The 22,505-nt window shown below is 38.2% G+C and overlaps 1 protein-coding gene across 2 annotated transcripts in view; it reads right to left on the bottom strand.

Moving 5' to 3' along the window:
- usp25 (ubiquitin specific peptidase 25) overlaps positions 1 to 18,878 on the bottom strand; it is a 56,870-nt gene extending 37,992 nt beyond the window's left edge. For both annotated transcript variants that reach the window (XM_074671936.1, XM_074671935.1), the window contains exons 1-5: positions 18,630 to 18,878; positions 8,702 to 8,779; positions 7,621 to 7,765; positions 6,961 to 7,084; positions 3,231 to 3,393 (exon numbers count right to left, since the gene is read on the bottom strand). In XM_074671936.1, coding sequence (XP_074528037.1) covers positions 3,231 to 3,393; positions 6,961 to 7,084; positions 7,621 to 7,765; positions 8,702 to 8,779; positions 18,630 to 18,671 — 552 coding nt within the window. In that variant the 5' untranslated portion in view covers positions 18,672 to 18,878. The remainder of the gene's footprint in view (positions 1 to 3,230; positions 3,394 to 6,960; positions 7,085 to 7,620; positions 7,766 to 8,701; positions 8,780 to 18,629) is intronic.
- Between the last annotated feature and the right edge of the window lie 3,627 nt (positions 18,879 to 22,505).

Raw genomic sequence — 22,505 nt, 5'->3', positions numbered from 1 at the left:
GACTCTGTGCAGAGTCACTTAACTTTAAAACCAAATTCAGATTCTTGAACAGCTCAGTGTCATGTACTTATTTCTTCCTTATTTCTGCCAGGCAAACCATCATAATCAAAAGGTCAAGTCAGAGAGGCCCTGCTCATATCTTTGGCAAAGTTTTCTACATAATTTCCACCTCCCAAGAACAAAGAATAGACCCTTAACACATCAAAGGGATTCACAAAGTAATCCAATTTAAAGGCCTGTGAGGACCATCCGTTTGACCTTTGTCTGGAATAAGTAGTGTTTGTCTTGGATTAAGTCTATGTTCATCTCTTGTAAATTGTATTATGAGTCTTCACTTCAAACACAGGGAAATGTCCCTGATATAGCATGCACAAAGATTGTGGCGAAGAAATTAAAAATATATTTCAAAGTCAAATCATCATGCTTGTCGTCTACTTTGCACTTCTTTTTTCCGTATTTGCATTGTCTGTAGTGTGCTTTTCCAGAACTTTTAAAGGGGATACATTACACAATATCCACTTTTATTTGGTTTACTGACAGAAATATGTGTCACTAGGTGCATTTCCATTGCACCTAGAATTGGGCTAAACATAAATATTGCAATAAAGAAATGGTAATGGAAACATCACCTTTTCAAAAAACCTCTCAAATAAAAAAAAAAGTTATTATGCTCTCATGAGGTGGTTTTTCAGAAGTTTTGATATTGAAGTTTCTCACAAAAGTGCAATAGAAACACCTTATCCGCAAAAACGTCATTTTGTCATAACAACGCACCTCCCTCACCTCATCGTACGTGACTACTGGCACCAAGGTTATAATAGTTAACTAAAACGAAACTAAAAACGAAAACAAAAATTTAAAACACATTGCAGTTAACTCAAACTAATAGAAACTAGAAAAGAAAACAAAAACGATAAGTAAACTAAAACTGTATCTTGTGTTAACAAAACTAACTGAAACTAACTAAAATGAGAGACAAAATTCCCTTAGTTATAGTTTCTGACAATATTAATAACCTTTAGGATTTAAATTAATCCGACACATTTTCCCAACCAATTTTAGACAGTTTTAGGCAGTTGTCAAGTTGTCAGTACCGCACAGCACCATCATAGCTGCGTATAGGGACCTGCTTGTTTACTGCACTGACTGGCTGTGCTCTGTGCTGCGACAAAACGTAGAGGAGCAATGAATCAGAGCATGTGTAATAGTTTAACTGTTACAGAGTCCAAGTTTTTATTGTATTTGAGTCTGCCTTTATTGTTACAGAGTCCAAGTTTTTATTTATTGAAGCTCATATTATATTGTTTTTTTATAATTTATGTTGATATTATTTTTATGTAATTTATGTCAACATTATTTTATATAATTTATGCTTATATTTTTTACACTAGGTTTATATTATTTTCTTGTGTTTAAGGCAGCAGCCAACATTTCAGTATCAGCATTGACTGAGCAGCGAGCTCTATGTTGGACTTGAAAATAAACAGTATGACAAAATATTTACTCTGACCTTATTGAATCCTGCACCTGGTTAATAAGGTATGAAAAAACAAAAACTAAAACTAAGCCTTGTTGCAAAAATCAAAACTAAATAAAAACTAGAATGCACGCTCCAAAACTAATTAAAACTAAACTATAATGGAAAATAAAATGTCAAAACTAACTAAAACTAAACTATAATGACAAATCCAAAACTCTTATAACCTTGACTGGAACACATATGGACTCTGGTATTAATATTTTAACAGCTCTACTGTTAGTTATGTGTTCATTGCAGATGTTTGTGTTTTTGACCAACATTTGTGGAGGCATCAGGACTGCTGTGAGGGGGTCAGAGTCAGAGAGCAGCAGGAGGAAGGGGCAGAGGTGTGTGTGTGAGAATGTGAGATGATGACTTTCATTTAGCGTTTTGTTCCTGCCTGTTTTGAGTTGGCGTGGTCACGGCCGACAGTTTGAACAGTGAATAAAAACTCTAATGTCAATGAATCTGCATCATCATGAGTGCAGCGTCCAGACGGAAGTTACAATTTACTTTACTCAAGTTGTGCGCAATTCTATTTGTAATGGAAACACTTTGTGAAAAAGTGTAATGGAAACGCAGCTACTTGCATATCAACAATATGAAAAAGATCCACCCAACCCTGTTTTTGCTAGCCTGTCTTTTCTGAAAATCTCTCCTCAAGCAAGCAAGTTTGAAAATAGTAGTAAAGTTATTATGGTAACAGAATGCTTCCTGAAGGGGCGGGGTAAACCCGGGCTCATTGCATATTCTGTTCCAGAGGATGAAACAGCTCGCTGGGACATGCAGTGAAATAGAGGGATTTTCAGCAGGCCTGAACTGATGATCATCCTGTTTTTTTGGAGAAAAGCGCTACATACATGATTTGGGGACTCCATATTTCTAAATCACTTGACTTCAAAGTTTTTTTTAAAGTGTAATATATCACCTTTAAAGTTTTATTTAACATGTTTCCTCTGCTGCACTGCCCCTTCTTTTCATCCCTCTGCATCCCTTTCCTTGAAGCATGACACAATATGATAGCATGTCTTGCATCAAGTACTAAGTAACAGCCTGAGGTTACGGAGAAAAGGAAGGACTTAAAATAGTCTCTCACATCAGAACATTTCTACATAATAACTGCTGGGACATTTGACTCCGTTTGGTGTGCTTTAAAAAACACACACTAAGGCTAAAGATGATGTACTTGCTGCTTCATTCTTTTATCCTGGACCATAAAGTTGTGTTTCTGTTTTGTGAGTCAAAGTAAATTCACCAGCCCTCAGGATTCCTACATCTCTGGTTTGTAAGAGAAAGTTGTTTACTGGTGTTCTCGTATCGAGTGCAGCTGGATCCGACTCAAGCGGTGACTTCAGCTTAAGGGTGGGGGTAACATTACACAGAGGAGCCAGCATCATGTGATGGTGTATCCAGTGTTCATCTGGCATATTTCAGCTCAGGTCACATTCTACCACTGACTCACAGCACACAAGAGGCTGACTCTTTGTGACAGCCTGCTAATACTGAGAAGAGTTCCCTGTGTTTTCCCTTCATCTTAACATTCAGGTGGCTGTTTCAATCCACTGATACTCTTCAGAGTAGATTTCTTTAAAACTTTTGGGTTGCCAAAAAAGAAGGCGTAAGAGCAGAATACTTAAAATTCTTTTAAGATCACAAACAGGAACAGGATTTACTGTCATGTTTTTGAATGTGTCGTGTTTTTAGTGCCCACCTGTATGACAGCACTGAACCAGCAGGTATTGCCGACATTTTTCAATCCCACAGGGCAGCTGTCTATCCTCTTCCTGTCGTGTGGGTTGGGTGAATCGCTCCACACCTCTGTGTGGGTGCGCTTCAGACTCGCCTTGTTCTCTGCAATGCTGGCCTCCAACACTCTGAATAAAAAGGGAGAGACAGAAATATAAGAAAGGTTAACAAATACCATACAATCTGCAAACACTGTGGGGAAAGACAGTGACAGAATGATAGAAGCATAGGCCTCAAGCACACAGTCAGATTCAATTCCAATCTTTGACCACTTTTCCTGCACGTCACTCCCGTTGACCGTATATAGAGCGAACAGCGTGGCCCTGCCATTTACCATTGTACGGTTTTGAAGCCAAAATACTCCAGCCACAGACGCAGCCATTGAAGCAGCTGTGCAGCCAGAGACTGCGTCGCAAAGACTGTGAGGGATTCTGGGAGAATCTGAGTGGAGACGAGTGACAAAAATAATACTGTTTTTTTCTCTGAGAGTCTAATCATTCTTGACTCTACCTCCTGAAACATTCTACAATCTCCAAAAAAATACACAAGAACGGCAGCTGTCAATCATCATTAAACGTGATGTACAACCTTGTTTTCAAGCTTGTATAACTGATGAAAACAAAACTTTTCAGAAAAAAAAATCAGCCACATGATATCTTTAAATCACCACAACAATTATTGGACGTGAGAAACATTTCTACGAGGTGTTTTTATTTCTTGAAGTTTGACCACAGCCCATCTGGAATGATTGGGGAGCCAGATTTTTTTTTACCTATACTGCAGCCAGCCACCAGGTAGAGCAGTTTTTGTGGCAACCTTACCTCAAGCCAAACAAGATGACATGTATTTTTTATTTACAGTCCGTGGTCACTCCTTGCGCTCTGTCTCTCTTTCCTCTTTCCTGCGCTATCCTTTGTCCTACCCCCTTGGAATGAAAGCATCAACCCCTCCAAAAAACACCAAAAAAGTTTAAGCTCAAGAGAAGCAGGTTTAATGTTTTTACAACTAAAGATTAATTGATTGATTCATGCTAAAACTCAATAGATAATTTAGCTTAATAGCTTAATACAGTCAGCAGACAGAATTTTATTTTTAGTATTTTCAGCCATAGAATTACAGGGAATATAAAGTGTTTACTTGTTGCCACAACAAAATAATTCTATGAAAAGTAATTTGTTGTTAATCTTTCAAACCTTAGGAAACAAGAACTCTGAACACAGAACTTTGGGGTTAACACGACTAGTTTATTATTCCTATCCATTTATTATATCTTCAGTCTAACGAGAGGAACATGCTTATGAAAAGACATTTATCCAGTTAAGTCATCAGAGCTAAAACCCACTCTGTCAAATCTCATCAGAACATGGTGTAATGCTGTTTGTTTCACCTGAAAAACAACACTGACAGCTGGCAGAGAGCTTACAAATACAAAAATAAGCCAAGTTTTAAAGCTGGCCTGATGTCAAGTTACTGTGAGAATTCGCCTTAACCAGCTCAGGCTGATATGATATGATGTTTATCTTATTTTGTGAAAGCTAAAGTCTGAATGTTTCTCGTGAGCCTCTCTGCTAAGGAATATAATCATTATTCTACTTTTTTTTTTACATATCTGCACCTGCTGGCAGTCTCAAAGCTGCCTTCTCCAGGTCGCTGACTTGAGTTCTCAGTCAATCAGATGCTTTGCATATTTTGTTATATATGTGCAAAAGCTTTTGGAGGGTTTGGCAATCAAGTCAAGCTTTAATGATCAAATTATCCATAAGGAGCGGGCTTGAGAAATATACCATTTGACCATTGCAACAGTGATGTATGCAGTGGTACTGTCATCCACTTTTTACTGGACTGCCGAAACATTTTCCAGGATTCTGCAGCAAGAGTTTTAACAAAACAAAAGAAACCAGGTCCCCCTTAAAACTCTTCATTGGCTCCCTGTTTCTGAAAAAAACTGATGAACAAGTTATTTTATTTATTTTTAAAGTGAAACACAGCCTTGTTCCTCCTTACATTGCAGTCCTACTTTCATTTTACATTCCAGTTAGGTCACCGAGGTCCTCAAATGCTTCCCACACAAGCAGCAGAGAGAAAACTTTAAGTTTTTATGCCCAAACTTTGGAGCTCCCTGCCCTTTGAGGTTGAAAAAGAAAACAGAAACCTGAGACCCACTTAATCTTTTTTTTCATTTTTAATTCAAAGTGATATAACAGTACAGTCATTGTTTTTGTAGAGTTTGACTGGTTTTAAAAGATTTTACTGAAATCTGTGCATTGAATTATATTTTACTCATTCATTTTAGTATGTTAATTTAAACTGCATTTAATTTTTTTCTTATTTTAGTTCTATTTATTACCCCTTGTGCACTTTTGGAGCCCCTCTCCTCATGAGTGTGTGTACAATATGTGTATGTGGGAGTCTGTCTGTTTAAATTGGTGGTGTGTGAGTGTTTTCTTTTTGTTTTACTCCTCAGCTTCTTATTCATTAAATATTACAATTCTAACATTTATCTTACTTTTGTATTGCATTGTGCTTAATATATACTTTTTTTTTTGGTATATATTTTTTTTTGTATTCCTAGGAGGTTTTCATTCATGCTCAAGCGGTGCTCGATACGTTTCACTAGCACCCTAAGTGTTCCTTCCTTGTCCACTTTGGCTTTTGTGTCTCTGATAATAATAGATGTATGTCCATGAAAATGCAATAAAAATATATTTTAAAATTATGTATTATGATTGTTCACTGTTTTAATTGTTAGGCTGAAAGATGGGCAGCCCTAGCATAGACCTAAGTTCCTCTTCAGAACAATACATTAGATGTTCCAAGATGCTTAGCACATTTTTAAATTTGCAGTCTTTTAAGGGAGTGGAGGGCTACCAAAAGACTCTACAGCACTTTTTTGCAGCAAAGTTAAGCTGCTGTGGTCCTCTCCAAGTCTGCTTCATTGTAGTGCCGCTCCGGTTGCAAGACGCAGTCAGACTCTGAATTTTGGTCACCCCCTCATGATATCCCTCAGGAAACTTTGTCTGAAACACGGCATGTTTTTCAGCGTGGTGTCTTTGGACATTATAATCAAACAGCAGTGCAATGCACCTGTAGCAGACCAAACCAATTGTTTGGTTTTTGGACTTGATGGTAAAATAAATAAATACTTTCCAGTCCACGCAGGGTTAAAATGACAATTTGCCTAGCTGATTTTTCATGTTAGGGTAGAAAGAGGCATGCTATTTTCACCTCTGTAGGACTGCTGATGTTAACTTTTCAAATCCACCTGCTCAATGACACAATGCATTGTGGGTTAAATGTTAGGTTACGACAGGTGTTGCAGTCAATATCTATAATTATTTTGGAATTTTTGTAAAAACTTGTCAGTATTATCTTTATTTTATCAAACACTGACTTTCAAAAATGCCTGATCATATCAAGAAGAATCTGCAGGTTCAGCTCAGGACATCCCTGATTCCAGTAAAGGATTCTGTGTTTCAATTTTCATGTCAGTTAACAATCAGCATTATGCAACAAAAAATGCAAACATGATACATTTTATCCCACCCTGGGCCAACCCATGTAGGTGGTACTGTTTAGTGTGGATATTCATCTAAGGCAGGGTGAGTGTGGGTGTTCTTAAGTGTTTGCTCGGATACTGAATCCAGAATTTCTTGGCATATTTTGCTGTTATCCATCAAGGATGCTGTGAGGCCCACCTGCTGATGGCCTGCTCCTCATCAGTGATGCCCGTCTCCCTGAACGCCCGGTTCGACTCCTCCAGGCTGAGGGCGATCGCTCTCTGCAGATCATCTTTATCGTCTCCAGTCAGATCGATTACATCTATGTTAAGAACACGCACAGAGAAAAGGAGAAACATACATGATCACACTGGCATACGCCTTGTTTTTGCGCTGTCTCGAGTATCTTTGAAACTGAGACTGCAGACTCTTTATGTTTGCATGATTAACAGCTGGAGGGATTAATCCACAGTTCAACTACAAAGTTGTTTTAATTCTGTCAATTGATGAAGCAGTTAATTCTCAAAACAGGGCAACTTTAATTTTTTTGTCCCTTTCTGGTTTCCAGTTTTATCAAAGTTTGACCTGTTGATAATGAGTTTGCCCTATTCTGATTTTCCTGAATGTGTTCTAATTGAAAGCAAAATTGTTGTACCTTTCAATTAGAACTGAATTTTAATTTCAAAACAGAACATTAACCGTCCTCATACAGAGTACCAAACCCTTCATGTCTGGTTATCTGTTGTACTTTTAAGCCATAATTGAAAATACAGAGTAAAACCAAAAGTATTTAACCATCTATTCAAATATTCTATCAACCATCAAAAGCCTGCAGGTTGTTTAAGATCTTCTACTCACTTGTATCTGCCTGGCTGCCCACACTGATGTATCTGTCGCTTGCCACCTGTGATGTCTGGTAGTAGGTCGTCTCATCTTGCTGAGGAACCTTTGCATTCTTCTCCGTCAGAAAAGCCACAGCCTCGGCCAGGTCTCCATTGCTCACCTGCAGAAACAGAGGGTTTGTTAAAGCTTATACCAGCTGACTATAAACACACAAAGGGGTGTTAATGAGTAAAAGTAACTTCACTTTGAATTCAAGGGTGTTTCAGACTTTTCCAAATGTCTTTGTGATAAATTAGTTCTTGGTAACTGTGGGTGTTGTGTCAAAAAACTAACTAACATTATTTCTGTGTAAATCTGTGACATTGTGTGTTTTATAAGTCCCACTTCACTCCACCGCTGAGGTCATAGCGGGTTGTGGTTTTGTGCAGGAATGCAGTTTGATCACACTATTAAATTGTTTCAGATGAGTGTTCAAATTTAAAATAATTACCTCTGTCAAGGAGGCTATGTTTTTTGGAGAGTTTGTTTGTTTGTTTGTCTGTGAACAACATAACTCAAAAACTAACAAACGAATCTTCATGAAATTTTCGGGAAATGTTTAAAATGGAATAATGAAGAAGAGATTAAATTTTAGAGGTGATCTGGATCTCTGTCTGGATCCGGAACTTTTTTTTAAAGGATTCTTTATCATTGTGTGATAGGGCTGTTTTCACCATATGTGTGTATAACTCCATGATAAATTATTGGATTGCTTTGCAAACAATACAAGACAAGGTCACCATAATTTCTGACAGATGTTAAAGTACGATTCAAATCCTGACAATATTCTGGATACTAAGATCTGGAATATGAAAAATGTACTGGGCCATCATATTTTTTACACTATCAGGTAACAAATTATCGTACAAACCTGCAACTAACACCGAATTGAAGCAGTCAGTCTGCTGAAAGGGAGTATAACATTAAGTAGGACTTAGCGTGAAAATCACAATATGCTTGGCAGAGGTCTGCACTCTCTGAGTGCTTTTCTCGTTAAATATATGTTTTTTAATTTGCTCTGTGGGTGGTTTTTAAACACACGTGTGTGGTGATGTACCTGCAAGGCTTGCTGAAGCAGCTGAACGTCTGTGGTGCCTGTAACCTCTCTCAACTGGTTTAGTAGCGTCTGTTGGTGCTAAGAGAGGAGAGAAAAAATGACAAAGGTTACAGTTCAGGGGGTATGTTTAAAGCAGGATATGATGGACAACAAGGTTCTGACAAATACATCCTATAGGGGTCAAAATTGAAAGATTAAAAAGGAACTTTTCATCTAAATCAAGAATTAAATCCTTCAAAAGCTGGACACAAGTGAAGAGATAATAGTTCCTAAATAAGTTGAATGAAGTACCAAATCGGAAACATATCAGATTTTTTTGAAGGCGACTGTGGTCTGAACAGCCAGGTTGCATTTAACTTACTATGACTTTGACATCAATCTGGAGTGACGCACGTAACAGTTCTGTGCCACAGACAAAAACAGAGGCAGGAGTCACGCTCAATGAACAACCTTTCTCCTCCTGCTCCTTTTAACACAACCTGCTCACAAACATGCCAGCTTCTGCCTCACTCTGTTTCTATCAGAAAACATAAGTCAAAGAGACCACCGCCATGTTCAGGTCTGTAAAAACTGTTGTGTGTGTGTGTGACGTCATTAATGTTCAACTGAGCACGTCAGGAGTATGAGCTGATCACATTGCAGTATGCAGACAGGCCACATTTAAAATGTAATCTGAACAGTCAAACAAAATGAAATCAGATTTAAGCATTAAGGCCTGCGGCATGCTGTGAACGTAGCCTTAGACACTGGTGACTGATCTGTATCAGCACCAACTGCACTGAAGTTAACCGTCAAACATATCATAAATCCCTGACTGTCATATCTAATTCACTTGAAAAAGTACTATCAAGGTATTGATTCACATCCCTCCTAAAAGTTTATGAAAGTCTGGTGACCTACTGATGTCAGCCCCACCTGGACGGTTGTACAACCTCACCACACTTCACCTGCAGTGCACAGCTTGAATAAATGCTCTATAAATAAAGGCAGAGAGCACTTCATGTCAGTATCTGAGGCTGGAGGCTTCAGTCTGGAGTGAGACGGACTCCGGCTTCTCTCTGACAGTTGTAGAGGCTGAAGCAGGCAGCAGATACTTGTGTCAGTTATAAGGGGGTTTGCTGGTTTAGTGCTCAGTACTAGAGCCTGTTTCTAACACAGCGGACATCATCTAAGTGTTGGACGTTTTTAAAATCTGTTTTAGGAAAACCAGCAGCAGCAAACAATAACAATCAATGCCATCATCATCATAGATGTCGTCATCTATTTTCTTATGGACCTTTTTGCACTTTCTATACACTTTCTTATTTTTGTTTCCTTAAATGCTGCTGTGACTCCTGAATTTCCCCTCAGGGTTGAATAAAGTATTTTCTATTTCTATTTCTATTTCTATTTCTATTTCTCTCATGAAATGATGAAAGAAAACTGTTTAGAGCTGCTACTTATAATTTGTTTTGTCTCTTTTTATTTCAGCTTAGAATATGCAATCAAAACTACTGATGCCACCATTTTTCAAAACAATTATTCAAAGCAAAATAAAAAAGCCAAAATATTTTTCAACTTTTATCTCAATAAGTAGATTTGGTGTCTCATACACACTTTTACCATTTTTGATTTTTGAATAGTCAACATTTTAGTGAATAAATTAAAAATGGGAGAGTGCTTTGATTCAAGACACCCTCCAACTTGAGAAAACAGTAACACACGTCTCAGACAATTGGCTGCTAACAGTGTGTCCGTTCATATCTTACTACTAACACAACCACAGACTGTGCCCCACTCCTGTATCCACAGTTTACAGTCATGTGGCCACCGTAAACGCCTGGCCAGCAAAGGGAGCTCTGCAAAAGCTGGCCTTCATTGAAAAACTATTCAGAGGTGCAGCAAAGGCTTGTTCATTTTCAAACATTTTAAGGTGACAAATGTGTACATCACCATACAACCCCAGAATGAGAAATTGAGATATGTAGAAAAAACTGAAAGTTTTGGGCACTCACAATTGAAATGCAACACTTGTGCCTCATTTTTTGCCCGCATAAAAAAATAACGTTTTTGCCAAGATTTGATTTCAGTAATGTGTATGAATATCTTGTAGAGATATACCACCACCAGGATGAAGAGAAACAAAAGTACAGACATATTTAATTTTGATCCTAACCAACCGCATCAGGAGGAGGCCACACTAACTAAACATAGGCATTTGTTAGGGTTTGAAAATACTTGGTTGGCAGTTCAGTGCAGTAACTTTCCAAAAATGTGTAGCAGCAGGAAGCCTTTTCTCCCCAAAAAAGTGTGCGACTGCATTAAAACTACAGCATTTCCTCTACCATTATATAGGTGGGGGCGGCCCGCCCTGACAGAGGCACCAACCCCCCCCGGAAGTTGAGTGAATTTTACTTTCCATAAAATGCCAGATCACAGCAGGAGTTATTTAGACTTACAGCTCTCATAAATCAGGTCCAAACCTTGTTTTTTTATTATATAACCAAAATAAATACCCTTAAGTTATTTATGTAATTTGTGTGACGGGATGCCATTTGTTCATTGTTGCGTTCACATTTCTCCTCAAGCTCTCGCCCCAACACATTCACAGACAGCATGGTTTGCCAGTATGACCGGGTTTTTATTACAAGTTTTACGGTAAATAGCCGTGTTTCAAATTCTCATACCGTCTAGGAAAGGATACCGAATTAGGTACTTTCATAGGTACCAACTGAAAACCATATGTAGTACCAAGTACTGATTTGTGTAAAATCTAATGGTACCATGTTTCGGAACCTAGACACATCCTTGCGACTGTGAGGGGGTAGAAGAGAAGGTGGTTTTAATGCTGGACATGAACACAGCATTGTAAGTTTATTTATATTGGAAATAAATATGTTAAACTGAAAACTTTGAGATTTTATTATTAGACAAGTTTTCATTTATTACTACATAAACACACACAAAAGTACCGAAAACTAGTACCATTGAATACTGATATATATTGCCAGATACCAGGCATCAGTACCATATTGTTTCAAATGTAAAAAGTACCTATCCCTACACTGTAGACATAAAAAAAGATGTTTGAAGATTTTTTCAAAGGGATACTTCTATAAAACTTATCCATCAAACAGTAGTATCAAAAGAAGTGTTTAATGACTGTTCAGTCGGGACATCAGAAAGTTATTTCTCTGCACTTTCCTGAAGTTAGACGCTCAGATTCTGTAGCCTCCAGGGAGCTTTTCTGTACCTGTTCTCAAACAAGATTTCAGCTACAGGTGCTCATGTAAGCTCTTGAGACGGGTGCTTTTCCAAACCCCAAGGCCATAGTGTCTGTGCGGTGGGTGTAAATAAAGTTCACAGCTTTGTAAGAGTAACAGCACATAAATAATGCACTGCACCCAATTTGTCGGGGCCGTGACCGTGCCCACAGTTTACGAGACAAGCATTCACAACTCAGTGGGGAGCATGTAAGGTCACAGCAGGAGGCTAGTAAATACCACATGACTGTGTGCTTTGACTTATTTAACATGCCTGTTTAGGATAACGACAAATTTCACAGATTAACAACTGGGGGAAAAAAGATAGGTTAGTTTAGTTTCTGTTGACTGTGGGTTTATGGTTGGTGGGCAAAGGGTGGCATGTTTGTTTTTAATTGTACTGTAAAGCACTTTGACTTATATCTTTTGTATGAAAAGCGCTTTATAAATAAAGTTTGATCTGATTTGATTTGATTATTATGGCTGCCAGTGTTTGGTGTGTGGAGAGATTTAACTCTTGCACTTCTAACAGTTTTACACCTGCCATGTTTCACCCACTGAGGAGAAGTAAACAAGAAGATGGCAGAGTGTTTGAGTCACTGACAGAGACTGATAGATGCAGGTTTGTTGGCATGGAGAGTGGCCTGGTTGGTGAAGTGTGAGGGAAGTTACACCTCTGACAGATTTAGGCCAAGTCAACCACAAGACCAGTTACTCAGATATGTGGGCACAGACTCACACCCACACAAACACAAACATACACTCACATACACACACAGATCTCGTCTCTATGAGACATGTCTGGCATGGCTCTCTTTCACGCTGGTCATCAGCCATTAAAAGGCAGCCTGTGAATAACACCACATAATTCTCTGCTTGAGGTTTTACAGCAAGCTGTAGACGGGGGCATTCCCAGAGAATCTGCAGCCTCGTCCTCGGCTGCTTGGTACGTGCATGTGAGAGAGGAGTCGCAAACAAAAACAAATGTCTCCTGGGATTAATAGTTCTTCAAACATGACCTCATTTCACTCTCAACAGGTCACTACATGAAAACCAGCACCACACCTTTGCTATAATGAGCCTCTTTGATGATGGAGGGCAACTCTAATGACTGACTTACTCCCACAAGACACTGATACACTTTCACCAACACAACACATATCTAACTTTTACAGATATGTATGTTGACTGAACAGATATATGAGCTTAAAGGGACAGTTCAGTTTTTTTGAAGTGGGGTTGTATGAGCTCTATGTGACCACTAAGGACATTAGATACAGTAGAAAGGTGTCTCCTCTCCCTCAGTAAGACACAAACTGTAATCGATGGTGACTAGGAAATAGGCGCTAACAGGGACAGACTGTACCAAATTCAAAGGCTATTTTCTCTGCCTACAAGAACTGAAATCAAAAAGTAATACCACAGTTTAAGAGTACGCTACATAAAATATTTTTTAAGTGCATTAAGTCTTCGGAAATATAAACATTTATCCGGACCTAACTAACTGGTCATGTGTCCTTCCTCGCAGCGCTAGTGCGCTCCGTCCCCCTCCTCCTTTCAGCTGTAGGGAATGTAAACAAGCTATGCTTCAGGTACCGGTTGTAGCCTCGTGTAAGTTTGATCAAGTATCGTAATTCTTTTGTTTGTACTCTAAGCATTGTGAGGCAGCGTAGGAAATTCAAAATGAGTGACTATGACAGCGACGATGTAGTTCCATTCACTTTGGAACCAAAAGGATACCTGTATGAACCGGAGCACACAGAAGAGGAGCTGCTACAGATGGCGACTGAAAGGAATACAGAGGAAACATCCACGGATGTTAATAAATGTTTATATTTCCGAAGACTTAATGCACTTAAAAATTATTTTATGTAGCGTACTCTTAAACTGTGGTATTACTTTTTGATTTCAGTTCTTGTAGGCAGAGAAAATAGCCTTTGAATTTGGTACGGTCTCTCCCTGTTAGCGCCTATTTCCTCGTCACCATCGATTACAGTCTGTGTCTTACTGAGGGAGAGGAGACACCTTTGTACTGTATCTAATGTCCTTAGTGGTCACATAGAGCTCATACAACCCCACTTCAAAAAAACTGAACTGTCCCTTTAAGGATGTTCTCTAAGTCACTATTCACCATTCAGAAAGTCTCTCTATTATTGTTGGGAGGCTCTTTTTTATGTGCCGCTAAAACTCTGCATCATGATATCACCAATATCACCATAAATTACTTTGTTCGATCTTGTCGATATGCCCTCTATAACATAAGGATTGGACCCTACCACATACAAAAGGCCACCCAGCTTCTGGTACAGGCCCTTGTGATTTCACGCATGGAGCACAGCAGCGTGTACATTGAAACCTCTGCAGATGACCGAGTTACCCCGCTGTTAGTCTCTCTTCACTGGCTTCCAGTGGCAGCTCCAATCAAATTCAAAACTCTTCTTCTGGCTTACAAAACATTGACAAGAACAGCTCCTGCCTACCTGGGGTCCCTCATCCAGGTCTCCAAATCTCTAGCCAGACTTTTCTCCTCTGTTGTTCCCAAATGGTGGAATGAATTACCTAACTCTATACAATCTACAGAGTCCCTTTTTATTTGAGGAGATGTCTAAAGACTCATCTGTTCAGGGAACACTAAAGCACTTAATCTGACCCTTCTCTTTGTCCTCAGGGGTAGAATGAGTCAGAGGGTCTCAGATTCAGCTCCTAGTGAATATTTAGGACTGGATATTGAATGTTGTTGAATTATATTATTGCAGTGATTAATTGTGGTTACTTACAGCTACATTATACACATGGAAAAAAGTACTTCTTGTAGTACTTGATGGCTGCACCTGCAGCCAAGTAATTTGAAGCACCTTTTCACACTAAGGTTTTCCCTTCAGTTTAAGTTCTTGCTTGTGTTGTACGTCACTTTGTACAAAAGCGTCTGCTAAATGAAATTGTGGAATTGCAGAAAAATCTGACAAAACCAGCAAACAAAAAATCAAGAACACTGTGCATATGTTACTAGCAAGGTTATAATACTTTTGGATTTGTCATTATAGTTTAGTTTTAGTTAGTTTTGACATTTTATTTTTCATTACAGTTTAGTTTTAATTAGTTTTAGAGCAGGCATTCTAGTTTTTATTTAGTTTTGATTTTTGCAACAAGGCTTAGTTTTAGTTTAATTTTAGTTTTTTTTCATACTTAATTTGCCAGATGCAGGATTCAAAAAGGTCAGAGTGAATATTTTGTAATACTGTTCATTTTCCAGTCCAACATAGTGCTCACTGCTCAGTTAATGCTGACTCTGACCTGGCTGCAGCTGCCTTTAAAACAAAAAAATTATAAAAACTTAATATAAAAAATATAAAAATAAATTATATAAAAATAATGTTAACCTAAATTACATAAAAATAATATAAACAAAAACTATATAAAACCATATAATATGAGCTTAAATATTTAGAAACTTGGACTCTGTAACAATAAAGGCAGACTTAAATACAATTAAAGTCAGACTCACATGAAATTAAACTATTACAGATGCTCTAATTCATTGCTCCACTACGTTTCGTCGCAGCACAGCACACAGCCGGTCAGTGCAGTAAACAAGCACGACCCAGTACATTGCTATGATGGTGCTGTACGGCGCTAACAACTGCCTAAAACTGTCGTAACATTGGTTGGGAGAATGTGTCGGATTAATTTAAATTCTAGGCTGTTAATATTGTCAGAAACTAAAACTAAGGGCATTTTCTCTATAATTTTAGTTAGTTTCAATAGAAACAGAAAATAGAAATAGAAATAGAAATAGGAAATACTTTATTTGGTTAGTTTTGTGAAGACAAGATACAGTTTTAGTTTACTTATCATTTTTGTTTTCTTTTCTAGTTTTTATTAGTTTGAGTTAACTGCAATGTATTTAAAATTTTTAGTTTTCGTTTTAGTTAACTATTATAACCTTGGTTACTAGAGATGCAGTACTGAATATTTTAGCAATAAAATAATCTACTGAATATTCCAGTGGCTAATCCAGTAATCAAAGAAATGTTACTCAGTACAAGCGCAGTCTTGATCAATGCATCGATTGAAGTAATTCTTCTCAAAAGATTGTTTTAAATCATTTTTCTTGAGTCAGTGATGAATTGTTAAAGCCATATATGCCACACAACTATTTACATATGTGCTCATAGAGTCCTGCTAGGAGCTCCCACAGAGAAAAAAATGCAGCCCCATCAGATGAGCTGATCAAAAAAAAATTATTTTTAATGATCTAACTGCTGATGCAAATCTACAAGCACATTCGTCCCTAAAGAGGTCAGACAGCACAGTAAGGTTTGAGCTACACTGCTACTTCTGAGTTTGAGTCATCACATAAGTATTTATTTTTGCCTGAGCTCCAGGCAGCCAACAGTTAGATCCCATCAGATGCTAATTTCACACAGACACGTCTTCTCAGCAATGTGAGCTATGTCAGATTTGGTCCAAAACAGTGGGCCCATGCCATAGAACAGAGACACAGCATAGCAGGCGGTGTGATACAACATAACTGTGGTTACATAACTCTTATGCAAAGTATTCTTTCTTTTCATTCATAGTAGCAGAGCAAACATATAACCCACGGTTAGCAGCATCAGTAAAGTGGTTACATAACTAACCAGAGCTATGCAATGCTGGGCAGGGTGGTCAGAGTAAATCCCATAACCCCATAAGCTTAGAACAGGCGTAAACTGGGTGTGTGATCAGATATAACCTAGTGATCTGCTTTCTCTGTTACAAACCATCACATACTTGGCTTGCTGTCTGGATAATGTTACAGAATCCATGCCAAGCATCGAGGCTCGGGTATGACTCTCCGGCAGCCTCTGGTCATACTGTGTCAACAAACATATCACAATCTACATCTGAGGGGTAACTGAGGAAACATCTGAACACAAAAAAAGACAGTGACGAAAAACAGGACAAGTTTTCAGCAAAGTGCTCTGCTGTGCTAGAAAATGTACCCCTTTAAATCCTGAAAAATTTAGCCCCAAAAAAGTGCGGGCTGTACGAAGAATATTATCAGAAAGAGGATGTGTTGATTTGCAAAGCATTGCACCTTATTAATAGTTGAAACTGTGAAATGTCATTAATTTGAAAAACAAATGCTCATTTTGAAATTGATGCCTGCTACATATTTCCAATAAAAACTGGAACAGGTTTACCACTCTGTTGCATCACCTCTTCTGTAAGCACTTGGAGGCTGAGGACATCGAGGCCTTCATTATGAAAGTGGAATGTCCTCAACAGTTTTGACTTTCATATTTAAGAATGCATAACAGCACATAGCTAATATGAGATGAGTTTTAACTGCAGTTTAGCACACCCTCTCTTAAAAGTTAGAGCCTTAACTTGCTTTTGTAGATGCAGAGAAGACTTGTTTGGAAGTGCTCCTGAGCCCACGCATTGAGAACCATAACAGTTTCCGATTTTGTTCCAATGCTAACAAGGGACCCCTGAAATCACGGCCATCAAATATTGATTTTCAGCCATGACACTTGGGTACAGAGATTTCATCACATTATCCAAACTATTTTGATCATCTTCATAACTCTGACAGACAAGATTCCAAAAGTTGCAATGTTTGCCTGATAAGACTTTCACATCTTTACCCGAGTTCCTGTTAATTAAAAAAAATATCATACTCAAGCCTTTTTGGACATTTTGAAGACAGAACATAAATAAAAGAATAATATTTATTAATGGTAACAGAGGTGTGGTAATATTGCAAGTGTCTCAGTTTACCCCTACCAATCATTTCCTTTTTCCATCTGGAAAACCCAGCTTCCTCAGTTTTCTCATCTGCTTTATCCCTCTTCTGTCTAGTAAGACTCAGCCTTGTTACTGACATGTTGGCAGCTATCTCCATTGAATGTAACTCGTTAAGCCAGGTGCTGAAGTTATGGATTTCACAACTTTGCAAGTATTGCCCCCAGCTTTTACCAAACATGTTGCTGGCATTAAAAATATAAAAAGAACACAATCCCCACGCCAACAGTCGCTAATTCTCACAATTTCCAAATTAAATTCGCCATGCATGGGCCAGTTTTTACGAAAATGTGTGGTCTGTTTTCCTCGTTGAACATAATATGATTGAGTCTACATTTCCCACAGCGTCCCAACTTCTCAAAAAGGATTGGTGACAGGAAGCATCTGACCCCATCATGAACACTGAGGAGCAGAACGCATACTTGCTACTACCATGGGGTTGTATAGTGTAACGGTAAATCTGTGACTGTCACTTTGCCTTATTTCTACTGACGACACACTTAGCTCAGGACGCTAACTTTTCCAATTAGGCTATAAACAGTGTATATCTATATAAAAATGCCAGCCCCCATTAACGCTCTTTAACATCCATTTAACAACTCTCTGGTTTTGGATGAAACTTTACATAGAACCGTTAGCTCACAGCGGCTAACAGCTAGCAAAATATTGGATAACGCTAAACGTTAGCATAACGGCAGGCCTGACGCAAATAAATCTACTTCAATTTACAGACATTTGCAACCCACGGAATGCGATTGAGCCATTTAAAACAAATATTCCAGACCAACCTCAACACCGAATGTGCTGAACAGTTAACTCTTCAAATACTTTGCATCCCAAAACTATGTAGCTATTCGTGCTAAAGTTAGCCCCTGAGTTAGCTTCTGTAAGCTTACCTTTTGAGAATGCTGTTGGAGGACATTCTGCTCCACGGTCATGGCGGGTTTAAAAATATATTTTGTTTGAATGAAACCTGGATTGGAAAAACACAGGAGATACTGATCACTAACGCGAAGTATAACACGATGCTATGACGTCCCCTCCTTAATCAGCGACATTACGGGCGCCATGGCAGAGTGACTATCGCAGGAATGAAAACATTGCTCTGCCCTGCCTGAGATCTGGGATCGATTACCCATGTCTTACTAAACTGCATTTACGTCACGGACCAGGCTTTTGTAAATCACGAACAAATGTATAAATAATATGAGGACATGCCTGATATTTGTGATTTTGATAACGAGTGCAAACTCATAGTGTCGTTTGTTGCCGAGTTTTTTGCAATAACATTAACTCATAAGCACTGAAGCCCATTTCCGCTAGTCAAAACAAAAATGAAAAAATAAAATAAAACGATAGGTTAAGTTACTGTCCCCTAATCAAGATTGTATCTTATTTATTTGGCCTAACATCTTACAATTATGATATAACCTCTCGTAGATAGTATCTCAATAAGAATTAACAATTTTTAATTCAATCTATTTTTAACCTTCCGCTTTTCTTTAACTGATGGAATGGGCTTCTACATAGAGGCAAAAATGATAACACGCCGTGTAAAATTGTTTCTCTCTCCCTCTGCAAAGAGACCTGTTTGATGGCAGAACAAAAGGGGACAACCAAATTTCTAAACTGGGCACTATCCAGTACCTCAAATATTTATGTATGTGCTTCATTTCATTTAACTTTTATAATAGATATGACTATGACATAACATTTTGTGAATGTTAAAGAAACACAATAAATAACATTTTTCAGAACTATTTCTGTCTTTACCAAAAACCTGTTGCAATTTTTGCTGAAACTGCCACCACCCATGAAAGTTCACTTGGTAGGTAATCAATGAGACTTAAACCAGCAGATAAAGGGTAACATCTACCTTATCTTAGAATGCTAAAAACTAAGGTTGGTTAGGCTGTGTGTAGGAAGAAGGAAGCTGGAGAAGACTTCATTGTTGGAATAATAGAGTTGACCTGATAAGACAGGATTTTTAAAGATCCTTCGTTGACCCTTTGAACTCCAATATCCTCCACCTGAGGGACTTTAAGGCCGCTCTGCAACAAAAGGTATAAACAAAGCATTTATTATTTTCTGAGTTCTCTGTGTTCTGATAGACCTTGTAGGTGCAGAGATATACTGTTTTCAATTTGGGTATGTCATTTTTCTAGCAGAGACCCAAAAAAGAGGTGCAGGCTGAAAGGGTTCAAGTTGTAAGAGAAAAGCATGGGAAATTGAAATCAAACTGGAAAATCATCAATGGCATGATAGAGAAACAAAACAATGAATGAATGTATCCCTGAAACTGAAAATTTTATGATGTGAAAAGACTTTCAAGGTTACAAGATGGCGAGAATGAGAATACAACATCAGTGTGTTTGACTTTTGGAAGGAGCGCTTACAGAGTGTACTTGGACTATGTATATGTTATAGAGTAGGACTCCTTGAGAAAGCTCCACTTGGGAGCTACAATTGCCAAGATTATTCCCTTATCACAGCTGTTTCCAGGGGAGTCAGAGGAAGTTAGAAATGTGGCAAAAAATGTTGCTGTAATGAATGTGAAGTTCACAGGGAGCAGGCACCATGTTTTCACTGTAGAGGAAATCCTTTTACAGGCTCTGCGCAGGAGGCAGTGAACATGATACGATCTGAGTGTTATTTAAATGATTATCTAAATTTGAATCATTATACTAGAAATTAAGATTATGCCTGTGAGATGGATTTCATTTTCTTTTGTCACTTCACTGAACATTAACTCTGGAGTTCTGTCGTTTCACTGGCAACTCAGGCAAAGGAAATGTGCGTTATCTTTCTGTCATGTTTCACTCCCCTTATTGAAACATATATTTTCCTTTTTATCATATTATTGTGGAGTTTTTTTTTACCATGACAATGTAAAACACTAACCTGTGCATCTTGTCCCCCAGCTACCACTGAGGTGTGGTAAAACCCTGACCCACAGGTCACCAGCCTGTCCAAAGTGTAGTTCTTTTTTCTTTTTCTTTAATCAGTCAAAGTTCATTTTGTGCTCTAACTAATCATTTATGACCTGGGCACTCTGACCTGTCTGTCTTTAGAATCAACCCTCCTCCTGCTTACCTTCTCTCCATGGCCTGATTAGCTCCTTCACATTTAATCATGCCACGTTCATCAGTTCTCTGCCTGATTGTGTTTGCGTGTAGCTGTGTTGTGCCTTCCTGTTTTTCTTTTTTATTTGTTTAACCCTTAGATGACTTGGATACTTTCACACAATCCAAACTTTTTGGACTCTGCCGTAACAAAGATTCACTGAAACCAGTTCACCACTGTAAACAAACAAATTGCAGATCATTCATTTGTATTTATTGAGTATAGACTGCAGTTTGTCCTCATCTGTGACTTTTGTTTCCTGGTGTCGGGCAGCAGTGTTCAGTTCCAGGGGCTTTCCCTCTGAAATATGTTCTTTTTTGACCGTCAGAACTTGGGTGTTGATTTAGTTCCCGGCATGTGTTCCCGGTAGTACCCATAAAAATCACCCAGCCTGGGGGGCTGGTGCTTTTCAGATGTCCAAGAATTTTGTGAGGTGACGTGCCTGCAAGCTAAACATTTCTGATAGTTATCACTCTCTGTTCTTTTTTTTTTTTTTGGAACTTAATTTTTTTATTTGACACCTATATTCACATACACAAATATCATTTCGGAGATGCTTTCACATTTAACAGCAATAACACAGACAATACACAAAATCATTTCTACATTTTCCATATTATTCCTTAGTTGTTGTTTTTTTCATAAGTTCATCTTACAGTTCTCAGTTTAACCTACTTAATGATCATTTCATTACATGATGAACCTAAGTAGTCATCCCATTCTGGACAAGTGTATTTAAGACTAATGTAAGTAAATGAATCACTCTCTGTTCTTAATAAAATCACACCCAACTGTGACTGATTTGGTTTGATAACTTCTAAACTTTTGTATCCTTTGAGCCTGACAGAGCTGATGTGTCTCTGTCTGCACCCAGTGTTACACCAGTGTTGTTTATGTGTCAAAGGATATTGAGTTTACAACACCTGTAAATACGGCAGAAGTCCTGCATCCCGAATGCATCCAAGTTTTGTCTTAACAGTGTCAAAATATCCTCACCAGAGAAATAGCAGATTTTATTTTCAGCCATTACACGTCGCTGTCTTTATGGTTTAGATAGCAGAGTGACGGTGTTACGCTGGTCAAAGCTGTTTCTGTTTAAACTGTGGTGTCAGCAAATCCATCTGCAGTGCAATAAGAGCAAGATCAAAACCAGCACAGGTTGTATATCCTCAATGCTAACAGGCTAACTGAGATGCTACTCATGAGGATGTCTGCTTGTTTTTACCTTCTATGGTGTTATTTTTGCTGAATGGCCCTCTTTATTGTCTTACTGCCCTGCACTGTTAATGCCATATGTTGCAATTACCCTGTTTTTTCCTCCATACGTCAATGACCTGGTTTTCATAATCTACATGGGTCTTTAGCCCATGGTAGAAACACAGAGTTATGTGTATCTAAATCAGTTTGAGAGGAAACTTTATTGCCCCCTTGGGGAAATTTGTTGTGGACTCAGTGCTGACATCATACTGCCTTCATAAATAATAACTTAATAATAATAAATAAGTTAGAACCCTTTAACACACAATGTCTCATACACTCATGCAGTTCAACACGTTGCACGATGCCCATATTGCACAAACCTGATGACATTAAAAGAATTAAAAAAAACAAACAAACACTAAGATACTATTGCACACTACATACAGTCT

This window comes from Halichoeres trimaculatus, unplaced genomic scaffold, assembly GCF_033239565.1.
Source record: "Halichoeres trimaculatus isolate MK-OKI-2021-1 unplaced genomic scaffold, fHalTri1.1 fHalTri1_scaffold_6, whole genome shotgun sequence".
In the NCBI taxonomy this organism is placed as follows: domain Eukaryota; kingdom Metazoa; phylum Chordata; class Actinopteri; order Labriformes; family Labridae; genus Halichoeres; species Halichoeres trimaculatus.
Note: the sequence above shows the minus strand (reverse complement) of the source record. Positions and strands in the feature narration are given on the sequence as shown.